Source organism: Metopolophium dirhodum, chromosome 4, assembly GCF_019925205.1.
Source record: "Metopolophium dirhodum isolate CAU chromosome 4, ASM1992520v1, whole genome shotgun sequence".
Lineage (NCBI taxonomy): Eukaryota > Metazoa > Arthropoda > Insecta > Hemiptera > Aphididae > Metopolophium > Metopolophium dirhodum.
In genome coordinates this window covers 21,996,459-22,009,598 of record NC_083563.1, presented here as the reverse complement: position 1 = coordinate 22,009,598, position 13,140 = coordinate 21,996,459, and the positions used below count along the sequence as shown (strand labels likewise).

The 13,140-nt window shown below is 27.9% G+C and overlaps 1 protein-coding gene across 2 annotated transcripts; it reads right to left on the bottom strand.

Moving 5' to 3' along the window:
• Positions 1-2,623: 2,623 nt before the first annotated feature.
• On the bottom strand, positions 2,624-12,816 carry LOC132943308 (farnesol dehydrogenase-like). 2 transcript variants are annotated; one of them, XR_009664337.1, is made up of 7 exons: positions 11,042-12,816; positions 8,397-8,565; positions 6,944-7,070; positions 5,889-6,021; positions 3,869-4,000; positions 2,942-3,091; positions 2,624-2,757 (listed from the first exon to the last, which is right to left on the bottom strand). XR_009664337.1 is itself a non-coding variant. In XM_061012244.1 (7 exons), exons 2-7 carry the CDS (start codon positions 11,171-11,173, stop codon positions 3,026-3,028), a joined length of 759 nt encoding a protein of 252 aa, XP_060868227.1. In that variant the 5' UTR covers positions 11,174-11,257; positions 12,495-12,816; the 3' UTR covers positions 2,624-3,025. The 2 variants fall into 2 exon arrangements, 1 of the variants encoding a protein (XP_060868227.1); XM_061012244.1 differs by having other exon boundaries at positions 2,624-3,091; positions 11,042-11,257; positions 12,495-12,816.
• Between the last annotated feature and the right edge of the window lie 324 nt (positions 12,817-13,140).

Here is a 13,140-nt window from a genome sequence, read left to right as displayed (position 1 = left end):
TTTAAAGACAAAAAAAAAATTAAAATAAAATAATTCATACAACGTGTCATTATTAAATACATCGCTCAGAATTTAAAACATTTAAAATTAATTGAAAACTAGATCTAATTCGTGAATTTATTTATATTATACCTACATACAATTGAGATATTGAATTATAAAAAAAAATAATCTGTAATTTTTAAATACCATTATATGTTGTAGTAATATGTATTAATGTACCACAATATTATGTATTAACTCAGTAATACCATTCTACACGCCGTAGTTCGTAACTATCCGTCTTCTGACATGTTTATTATTATCATATAATATTATACAATATGACTATTATGATACCAAGAGCTGTACCTATATTATAGTATTAGTTATATTTAACTACCTATGTGAATACTTAATATGTATTAATACTTAATAGACTTCCGCACATTTTTATCATAATCACTTGAATAGTAATCATCATGCATAGGTATATTACTATTCAAACAATCTATGATAATCATTATTGTAATTATAAAAAATAATTAATAACTCACGAGTAATGAATAGGTATTATGATTTATGAATATAATTCGTGGCATCGATGTCTTCATACGGGTGACTAATGAGTAATGTTACCCTTTAATATTTATGAGTAACTTATTATACAATATATTAGTTTTTATCTTTAAAAGTTTAAACATAAATTCGAAGTTCTTTGTAAATATATCTTATTTTTTTCTGATAATATTTTCTATGTTCTGCGAACTTATAATAATTATTATAAACCGAATATCCGTAATGAACAAAATATTTTTTTGGATAGTAGGAATATTTAAAATTAACATAATTCATTATAAAGGGAAAATCAAGAAAAATATGAGTTGATTTTAAGTTAATGGAGAGGCAAATGAGTTAAGTTAAAGTTAAGATAATTAAAACACGAAGTTAATAAATTATAATTAACATAACTTCTAACTTATTAACTCCTTAATGCCCAGCTGTAGCTGAAAGTAACTTTTTTCCTGATCAAAAAGTCTTAGATATTGACAAGTGATGTCGTGGTGACTATCTAGCATGCTCATGAAATATTTGAGTAGGTATTATGATTTATAAATAAAGAAATATTTTAATTACTTAAGTAAAAATACGTAACGAAAAATAGAAAATTTAGATTTCAATTATTTTTTTATATTTTACATACGATATTTTAATTAATTTTCGTGATACCTATGTTAGATGGATTTGTTATTTTTACCATATGTAAATATATCTTATTTTTTTCTGTTAATATTTTCTATATTCTGCGAACTTATAATAATTATTATAAACCGAATATCCTTAATGAACAAAATATTTTTCTGGATAATAGGAATATTTAAAATTAACTTAATTCATAATTGGGAAAATAAAGAAAAATATGAGTTGATTTTAAGTTACTGTAGTGGCAAATGAGTTAAGTTGAGATAATTAAAACCCGAAGTTAATAAATTATAATTAACTTCACTTCTAACTAATTAACTCCTTATTAAGTAATTTACGTGGTACCTATGTTAGATGGATTTGTTTTTTTTACCATTACACAAAATTAACGGAACTATAAACTCTATTTTTAAAACAGTTGTTTCACCAGCAGCTAAATAGCTAATAAATTACTATTTACTAGAGCACTTTGATTGTACACACGCGTGGCGCGGCATAGGAACAGTAGAGTATGGAGTATATCGAACCTATATTCGAGGTTTGAAATGAAACACGTAATTTTTATGAAACCATTTAATATGTCTCATACCTAAGTACAAATGTTTAATAAAATTTAATTAGCTTTTTTAAACACATAAAACTTTTAAATTTGCAAAAACCATTTAGGTACCCGGAGATGGTTAAGTTCTCTTCTAGCAAAACCATCAACAATCATTCCTTTTTCAACTAGTTATCTATAATATGATATCTCCTCTCGGTTTTCAGAAGAAGTGCCCGTTACTACAGCAACTTTTCCTTCCCAATTTTTCATTTTTGGTTAAACAAGTATTATATTATTAATAAAAACTTAACAGTAGTACAGTACATAGTGTCATCTATCTCTCGTTCTGTATTATCACGGAGTTCCATTAAATTTAACTATTTATGATTAGTTTACAAAATGTTTGATAATAAATAACAATATTTTGGACCGCTACATATAGCATCTACATTGTACCGAAGAAGTCTCGTTCCAAAGACATCTCCGTACATACTGCGCATTGCTTCCAACTATAAGTCGTAACGCGTTGGTTAGGTTAGTACTAGGTATTTATGATTAATGTTAATACTTTCCTACTAAATCATTACATTCATATTTTAGGCTGTCTGTAATGAATTAGTGAAATTATTCGGGGAAATTAAAACCATTTTTATGGTTTATTTGTTTTATATTTTTAATAAATAACATTTTTTCTAAAAACATATTTTATTATTTATTTATAAACGTCCAACAGCTCAAAGTAACATACCAAAGAAATCGTATACTATTACATAGCTACATTATATACCTACTACCTACATCAATACAAATATTAAAAAGAGAAAAACAAATTACAAAATCAACATTAAAATAAAGAATAATACCTATCTAATAGGTTTCTATAATATAACAATAATAATATATTGAAACGGTTTTTTATTTTGACAAACAACAATCTGCATTACTGAGTATTACAATATGAAGTTGTGACGAATGTTGATGGGTAGTGACACAGGCCTTGGGCATAGGTTAAGATGGTATGATAACATTAATCACTATTGAAAGGTATTTAAGATTCATAAGAATTATGTGAAGGTAATGATGGACTTTTTTAAAATAGATAGGTTATCAACCAGGCACAAGTATAAAACTTGTATGCAATATACATGTTATAAGATATGCATATTGCATTTGCATACATAATATTGTATATATATTTTTAAAAAGTGATATACTTACCTATTGGTTATTACGCATATAAATCGTTTATATTGTTTAATATTGAGGTACAGATCACGGATGTGTGTTAATCATAATTGATATCTATACAAAATTCTTAATAAAAGATAATGTATTATCGCCTGTTGGTCTTATGATAATTTCGGCGACCTGTAAAAATTAAAACTTATAAACACGAAAAAAGTACATGGGTACCTAGTACCTACTAAATTATGTACTAAATTGTGGGACCAAACAAAACAATCCAACATCATCGGTTTGTGTGTGTGTATGGTGAGGGGGTCTTAAAGCAAAATTATTTGGAAAATGGTCATATGATTCAAACCAATTATTTATTAAATAGGTACTAGTACAGAAAATTAATTGAAATAATGGTGGGGGTAATGGCATGTTTTTAAAAAAAGATGTGTTACCGAAAAGGTGGAGTACAATTGTTGGGACAGACCGTACAAATTCATGCAAATTATATATTTTATATAGGGAAAATAATGAAAGCATTACAATTTCGATTTTGAGTTTTGACTGGGGGTAGTATACTGTGGCTATGATGGTGTTTTTGATAAACATAGTTATCATTTGCCGCCTAACAATAATCGTTCAAATTATGTTAATATTTGTACGACTTTGACTACGAAATAACATACTAAATTATGGTATAGTCTAACAAGTTATCATATATAAATGTATAATTTTTAACCACGTGGGGGTTGAAATCACATCACCATGATCCCTCGAACACTCTTTTGCTTCGATAACGAGAAAACAAGGTCGTACAAATTCGACGTATAGGGCTTCGATCATATAAAACTAAAAAGGATGAGGCTTGACATACTTTGGGGGGAGTAAAGCCCCCCCCCCTCACGACTTACACCAATGATTATAATATGTATGCTTAAAAATGTTATATAAAAATTATTTTCTTCTTACGTTGACACGCTGCGGTGCACTCAATGCGTAGATAATAGCTTCAGCAATGTCAATAGATTTCAACATCTTATTCACTCCTAATTTGCTTAACTCTTCTGTCATTTCGGTTTCTACTGCACCTGGGCTGATACTCTGAAATTAAAATGATATGTTTTTAACTAAAACTATGTATTTAAAAATTTATAAAACTAGGTACGGAATATTAATTTTTCACTTCGAATTTAAAACTGAAATAGAATATCTTGTAATATGGGTAATTTTGAAACAAATTTATTGTTAAGAAATAGAATAAAAAAATAATAACTGTGAGGATTTAATACGCAGTACATTTTTGTGGTGTTATAACTTATAACTCATAATTATCTCTCTTATTTTAGTTGTTTAGTTTTAAAATAATTTGGATATAAAAGTTACGTGTATTACATCAGCAATTAACTATGTTGATAATAATAATAGCCTATTATTACCAATGTTATTAATATTACCTACCTGCAATATGTATTATAATTTATAATATATGATTTAAGATTATTCTGAGACAAAAATAATGTAGAAATTACATTCACTTTTATATACCAAGCGCCACATTATATAAATTAATAATTATAGACAATAACAAGCTCTAAAAAATTTAAATTTCAAAACCCAGATGTAACTTATTTATGTTCTTTTAAAAAAAAACTAGTTGTTAAAGAAAGTATCATGTAGGTATCTAAAAGAATTATAAACTTAAATAATATCAACCGTCGGGTAGCAACAAATAATAATAAACTTAATATTCAACTAGCTGATTTTGCAGGGCGTGGCGTTGTTCGTTACAAATGAAATGCTCCTAGATTTATCCCTTCTTAAATTCTATTTAATGTAAATTGCACAGATTTTTAACACAGTTATTTGTGTTGTTTTGATCAAATATATCTAACAGGTCTAAAATTATATCCTATCAATTATCATAAAAAAAACACGTGTATTATGTTTTTTCAAATAAATGCTCCATAACTATATTTATGTAAAGTTTCTATGACAGTTATATAAAATAGGTACAATACTGAAAATTATATCCAATCATAATAATTATTTTGGTAACCAATGGCAACCATATTATATATTTACAACAAATATTAGATTTCCGTTGCAAAAACAAAATTTTTGTGTTAGCCAATCTTTAAAACGCAATTTTCTTATATCCTATATTATCCCAACCTTAAGCGGCCCCTACATGATCAATAATATTGCAAAATAATTGGATATTGTGTAATATTATTGAGTCTAGTATAGATATTGAAGGATTGTACAATACATGGTTGGAAATTTATGCACAAAAGGACGGGCTTGACATACTTTGGGGGGGAGTAAAACGCCTAAAATCGACATTATTTCACAGCTTATTAATTTCGTAAATTAGACCTAATCAGCATTTAAAAAGCAATAAGTAATTAATATAGTATTATTTATTTTAATTCATCTATTTATTAGGCATATTATTAAAGTTTCTATGACAGTTATATAAAATAGGTACAATAATGAAAATTATATCCAATCATAATAATTGGATATTGTGCAATATTATTGACAGTCTAATATAGATATTGATGGATTGTACAATATATTAAAGAAACATGATTCAAACATGGTTGGAAATTTATTGCACAATATCAATTATTGTGCAATATTATTGATCGTGTAGGGGCCGCTTAAGTCCAGCAGTCTCGTCTGGGTGTGGACGAGAGAGTGTATCGGATATTCGGACATCTTCTTTTATAAACTATTATTATATTTATTTATGAGTCAGTGCTGTATCGGACCACTTTATTAATATAGTAGGTTAAATAGGTATAATATAGATAACATATAAATTAATATATAACCGATTAATCAATATGGTATATTGATATCGATTACTACATAATTGAGTTTTAATAACTAAGGATATAGACAGATAGCTTTGGTGATGAATGATAATATATTAGTTTATACAGCCTACCTGCCTATATAAACCCAAATACTAATATTATATTACCGTGATTCTGATGGGTAAACCTTTCATGCCCATCAATTCTCTTAAATTTTCTGTAATTGAAGTAACACTATGTTTGGTAGCAGTATAAACTGAAATATCCTTCATATATGGAATTTTAAAATGACCTGCAACACTACAACATAAGTTGATTATATATTACATTAATAACATAATTAACACATAAGTTATTGAGCAGTCACTAATATTAGACGAAATTTAAAAGTGTTTTTTTTTTTTTTTGATTTTACGTTTGTTTTAACGGTTGTTACGGTAGGTTCTTAACTACTATGAACCCGGGTGGTCACCCATCCGGGAGCTAGTAGCTGTGGCCGTTACTTACTCCCAGTCGCATTCCGCGACTGTTAGCATCCAACGCGCCACGCCAAGCCACAATTTAAAAGTGTGTTATTCTAATTAAACCTTTATAATTATGTATAATTTTATATCTTCACATTTTTTTTTATATTTTAATGGTTTTTTGCCAAACCACATTTCAATTATTATCTACTACACAGACACAGTAAACAATATTTTGTGTTGTTACGTCTTATACTCTTATTATAGTTATTATCATGACGAAATAACTATTAAATAATTATTTCGTCATGGTTATTATTATTCATTGTTAGGTATTGAGAGTAGCTATTTTTGTTATTATCAGCTTAGTAGTGAACGGTGGTATATATTATTCTAGTGTTTATCTAGAAATCATTTAGATTTGACCGATTTGGGACTATGTGTGTAGTACGAAAATTTGGATATTTTAGGGACTGGTTAAGAGCTTGGAAATAAATTACAATTTATTATTATTATCTGATATTTGGAGTTATTCCATTAATATTCAACAAATTATTAGATATCTATCCAATCAAACTATATAATAATTAATAACTATTAACACTAGAATCCTGAACCATAATACTGCAGAGCAGAGGTATTTATTTTCCTTTGAAGTTTATTACAAAATACATAGACCTATTAACTAGGTTAATAGGTCTATGATAAAATATAATAACATCCATACTATTTTATTGAATTTATATTTAAATAATTACCTGTTAATATTTATTATGTGACCCTCTTTGATTTTTATTTCCTCCATGATTTGTATGGCCTCTCTGCTACAAATGGTATAACCTATGACATTAGTGTCAAACATTTGTTTCCAATCATTCGTGTTTCCTGGAAGTTTTAATGATGGTAACAGTTTTTGTTGAAATTACAATTAAATGTCAATAATAATATTTTTTCATTGATATCGATTACACGTAACTACTACCTACTTCTCAACATTTTATTTACATTTTAAATATGAAATTACTAACAACAAAGTGGGAAAAGTAGGTAACCATTCTGCTGTAGTTGGTGTAGATTTTACCGGAACGATTCTAGTTTAGCAACCTATCGATTTTTAAAATTTTTTTTTTCCAAAATGTGTGGTATTTAACGCTTAATAGATTGGTAAAATCAAAACTTACCTAACATACTTACTTTTGAAGTTTTTGCGTGTGGTATGGGCAATGCCTATACGCATGTTGCGGCACTCGTCGCTACGCTCCTGGGCGCCGTCGCTCCGCTTCACAAATCGAAAATATCGCTCGACTTGCTATGCAAAACCACCTCAAGTAGGTAACAAGGTCAATAAATATGTAAAAAGTATATTTGAAGTTTAACTTCAAAACGAAGTTTGTCCGGGCTTTTTTTTTACATTCTTATAAAACACCCTAAAGCATACATTTTGGAAAAAAAAAATTTTTTAAAATCGATAGGTTGCCAAACTAGAATTATGCCAAAATGATTCTGAGCGAAAACGGTCTGTCAGCCTATATTAATTATTAAATGTATGATTTTTATATGATATTATTACTATTAAAGACTAAAATAATAATTTTTACTATTAATAACCTACTATTTTTAAATTACAACAAAATAGTTAATTGCCTGTTACACCCACGTTAAGCTGCGTGCATCTGGTTAAAATGGTTAAATCTAAATATTGAAACATTTAATATTTTATAACTCAATCCTAGAGAGTAGTCTACATTCAGAGTAATCCATTTAAATCAGTTAGGTATTATTAATATTTGAATAAATCCTTCTAAGTTCTATTTATTATTTAAAGGTAAGAATGTTATTTAAATATCCCATTGACTTTTATTTTAATTTCAGAGCTATTTATGAGTATTTTGAAATTTACAAAAAATTATAAAGCATTTTTAAGCACTCGATGAATTATTTTCTATCCTCGTCGAGTAAAATTATTAAACAATGATTGAAATTTATGTCATGGTTTAAATATTTCTTCCTATAGGTAGACCACATAAAATGATTCATTTTACACTTTTACATTTGAATTAATAGTAATATTGATATACAGTGTATCCTTCTTAATATTTTATATATTTTATTGCGTTTTACTAACGTCTACACACACCACATACGTTATACACTTATACATACTATTAATCATACTTATACTATGAATATTAATACATTAGTTTAGTTTACCCAGTAAATCACTTTGCTTCCAAACACCTGCATTGTTAACTAGTACGTCAACCGATTTCAATGTTCTCTTTACCCAATTAAAAGCTTCCAAAATGTTTTCTTCCGAACACAAATCAACTTTAACGTAATAAAATGTTCCCAGTTTTCCTTTTAAATCCTTTTCTATCTCCTGAAAATAATATATTGGATTAGACATCATATTAAATATTAAACTATCTATTAAACAATTTGGGGATGTTACATTAGTTGTCGATTGAAACTTGTCATTGAGTATCTATAAGTGTTTGTATTATGAAAGTTTTAAATTTTGATTGAACGATAAATAATTATATGCCAAAAACCAATGTGAGGACGGTCTTTCAGTCATATTTTCAAGTGATATTATAATATTATACCTATTATGTAATTAGAAATCAATAAAAAAAATAATTTATATATTATATTTATATATACCTATATATTATTATTAGTAATTTATTTTTATATAAGTAATATGGTTAGGTTGAAAAGGTTGAACTCATTTTTTTAAAAAAATTCACATAAATTACAAAATATTTATTGAAGGTAATATTATTAGCTGACAGCCTAGAAGCGCCTTCAGTTTCTTATAAGGGGATGCCAATTATTGTTAAAATATAACGATTTTATAAAATAATTTTCTTATTTAAATTAAACATAACTATATTATAGATATGGAAATCAATAACTATCTATATAATATAATAGTGAAACAGGAATACATGCTAACTATGTCTAATAATTAATATTTATTATGAATATTGTATAGTCAGAACAAGATAAAATTTTATTTTAAATTTTCAAACATTGATTGTTAAAATTTAATAAATTTTTAACAATAAAAGAATTTACATATTTTCGTGATTTTAACGAATTTTGTTGACATTTGAATTTAAGATTCTTATGAGGACATCGCACATTTTCATTTGTGAGTTTCAATAGTGTGCTGTTAGTTTTGATATTAGAGTCAATTGACCTATTATCAAACTTTTAGGTAACAACATTATCTGGGTTCTCTCGTTGGTTGTTTACGGTATTTTAATTTTTAAGTGAATTATGAGCATTTTCAAATATTAATGTTTTACCTATTCATATTTCATAACTCACTTAAAAATTAAAATATCGTAAAAACCCAACGAGAGAACATAGATAATGTTGTTACTTAAAAGTTCGATAATAGGTCAATTCACTCTAATATCAAAACTGACCACATACCTAACCTAACCTAACCTAACCTATTGCAACTAGCGAACGAAAATTTGTTATGCCGTACGTGTGTAAGACGGAAACAACGCATGCAGGTGCGACGTCCTCTTTAAAAAAATTGCGACTGTGTATAAGTGTATTCACATTATTTTAATAACATGTTACTGCAGTAAGAACAATTTATTAAGGCCGGCATTAAGTTTTCAGTTCATTGTTCGCTAACAAACAATAATTTTTCTATAGGCACATAAATCAAAAAATGAATAACAAATTCGAAAATGTCAAATGATTGTAAATAGCACTAAAGACCGACATTTTTAAAAATGCATATCATTTGTATAGAATATGCTTATTTCAATATTTGGTTAAAAATGTTTGTAATTATATAGTTGAGTATTCAATTAAGAATTCATATTTATAATTTTTTTTTCATCACTTACCACCCTAAATCCAGAAGCATTATTTCTACTTGAAAAAAGTATCTTCATGTAGTCACAAAATAAAAAATTCATATCATTATAATATTGTAAGCAGTGGCGTAACTGGATAAAAATCTAGGGGGGAAACAACCTCCCGTTCGGCCGTTCCTGTAGTCATAATCGCGATTTCAAGATAATAACGTGTTCACAAATCACGGATAATAATTTTTTTTAATAGTCACGAATAATGCGATTATTGCAATAACAGTAACACTGACAATACCTACGTCAACATAATATTATTCAACAAGAGAAACCTAAAATAAATATAAGCTTTTATAAAGTAATTTGAGGAAAAAAATATTTTAATATTATAATATTATGTTAACAGTCTTGTTAAGAATACTTTTTAAATGTGGATTATTTGGAGGGGCAAAATGATACTTTTGCTCCCACAAACATTTCTGGGGGAGACAAGTGCCCCCCTTGCCCACCCGCAATTACGTCACTGATTGTAAGACTAAGTATACAACTATATATATATATATATATATATATCACTCAACTCAGAATCTAAAATGGTCTGTTACCTATTTGTACGACTCTATAGTCCCTACAAATTTGATAATCAAGACATTGTCCTGCAGTGTCAGACTGAAACATAAAAGGCCGTATAAAAAAGCATTTTTTGAGGCCCCTCAATTAAATACAGATGTCTTGATAAATTTACGGTGTTTTGTGTATTATTTAAGCAATAGAAACTAGTATCTATAGATACGTAATGTGTTACGTATATGATATACGTAATGTACGATGAAAAAAATGTGAGTCCCCAACCAATGTTCTATGTTCGCAGTCGCATTCACGGCCCTGTCGTCATAGTCAGAGCCAAACTGAAAATTCCATATGCAACTCACGCATGTCACAGAGCATTAATTAATTTTACAAAAAAATTTACGCTAAAAACCTAACACATTAATTTAATTTACCACTTTAGCGTACCTGAAGTTTATCTTCTCTTCTAGCAAAACCAACAACAATCATTCCATTTTCAACCAGATGTCTACAAGTCTCCTTTCCGATTCCAGAAGAAGCACCTGTAACTACAGCAACTTTTCCATTCCATTTATCCATTTTTGTTTTAAAATGTATATATTTATATTTGTTATAAAAATTACACGTCTACGTCGACCAGTGGTTATGAGCGTCGAACAACAACTGAAACATCATTCTAAACAGCTGTAGTTTTAAATGTGTATTGCGTAAATAGATAGGCATGTAAAAAATATAGAAGGGAATAATCTGTAACATCCTAATTGGTTGTATATGAACACAATTTGCTGATGCGTGAAAGCCAACAATATTATCCACATAAATTGTAAATATTATGGTGTTTAATATTTAATATCAGATATTAATATATTATTTGTAATATTTAATGACTGATTGAGATAACGGCTAAATATAAAACCTATTATTAACATCAAGGTACCTATAGATGGATTCACCTGGATTACACTATTTTTATTCCATAGTAACCTAGATATATTATTGTTGATGACAAACATTTTAAAAACTGCTGTTGTGACAGTAACTAACTATATTGATACAAGATAGAAGAAAATATTGTTATTGTGCATTTGAAAGTTTTATAAAATTATAATAATTCATTTAGGTACACAAAATTCCTAAGCTCGGTATGAGTGTATGACATACTAAAATATAGTCTCAAACATTTCAATCTTGTTTGAAGTTATTAAAAAAAATTCAGAATAATATACAATAATAATCTATATATATAAAAATAAGTGTACATTTTGAATACATTTTATAACTTATGTTCTACCAAAGCGATTTCGATAAAAATTTCAGGACATATTAAGATTGATATGTAGATAGTTCTGTGAAATTTATACGCTGTGGGATAAGTGGTTCCGGAGTTATGGCCTCTTAAGTGCACACCTGGCGACATGGCCAAAAACAACAACGTCTATACAATTATTTTTATCTATATATATAACCCATAGCAACCATTAAAAAACAAAAATTTCTATCGTAAATCTTAAAATTCCTGTTTGAGGCACCTACCGGGGGTGATCACTTCCCTTTTTAAATTAGCCTATGACACTCACAAAGAATGTGGCTTTGTATTGGTGAAAGAATTTTCGAAATGGGTTCAGTAGTTTTGGAGTTTATCCCGAACATACAAACAAACGCTATCGTTTTATAAATTAGTATAGATAAAAATGAATGTTTGTGTATAGATTAGACCGCTGGGAAGAAGATAGGCTAATTTAAAAAGTGTTAAATTTGTTTTTTTTTATTCATCGGATTTTAGTACGGTTGCGTTAGGCTTTTGTATTAATTGATTATATTAATCCTCCGTAGGTGGAATTAAGTAAAAATGACAAACTTGGTACAATTTTGATACTTTAGAGTTAAATCATACACTTACGTACAAACAGCTCGAGGTCCGCGTTCTACCCTAGGTAGATTGCCTTACCTGATAATATACTACTGAGAATCAAACTTTTTATTCCGGGCAACAGAAAAGTTAAGATAAATTTTGAACACCATACACCATACACCGAATATTAAATAACGAATTGAACAAAGTTTGAGTCATATAGAATTGGTACATTTAACGGGCAACGAAGTGCCAGCGGGATCAGCTAGTATAATATATATTTTAATACACAATAAATTCCTTTTTTTTCTATAGAAAACCGAATGCACACCGAATATTTCTTGTATTTTGTTTTAAAATGTTGAGCGGAGCGATGAATGTAGACTGATTTTACAATGATGTATATAAAACCAGTTTTCAACAACATCAATATAATATGTTTTCACCAAATTATAAAAGATCAGAGGTTCCCAAACTGTGGGTTATAGCCCAAAAGTGGATCGCGATTATAATTTTGATGAATCATGCTAAGTTCTGATATAATTGGTAAACGGTCACTTTGTACGGCCCATTGTTCAAAATGTATAACGCGGACACTTTGTACGGTCGGGTAAAAAGGTACATTGCAGAACGCGGACACTTTGTACTATTATATACATAAAGTATATATATTATAAATATAAGTTATATACCT

Bases quoted from the DNA above. Each gene is read 5' to 3' on its own strand.
- LOC132943308 (XM_061012244.1), bottom strand. From the start codon at position 11,173: ATGGATAAATGGAATGGAAAAGTTGCTGTAGTTACAGGTGCTTCTTCT. The intron at 6,022-6,943 runs GTAATTATTTAA...CTTATGTTGTAG, and splicing joins CACATAATAAATATTAACAG to TGTTGCAGGTCATTTTAAAA. The intron at 4,001-5,888 runs GTAATATAATAT...TTTTAATTTCAG, and splicing joins GTTTACCCATCAGAATCACG to AGTATCAGCCCAGGTGCAGT.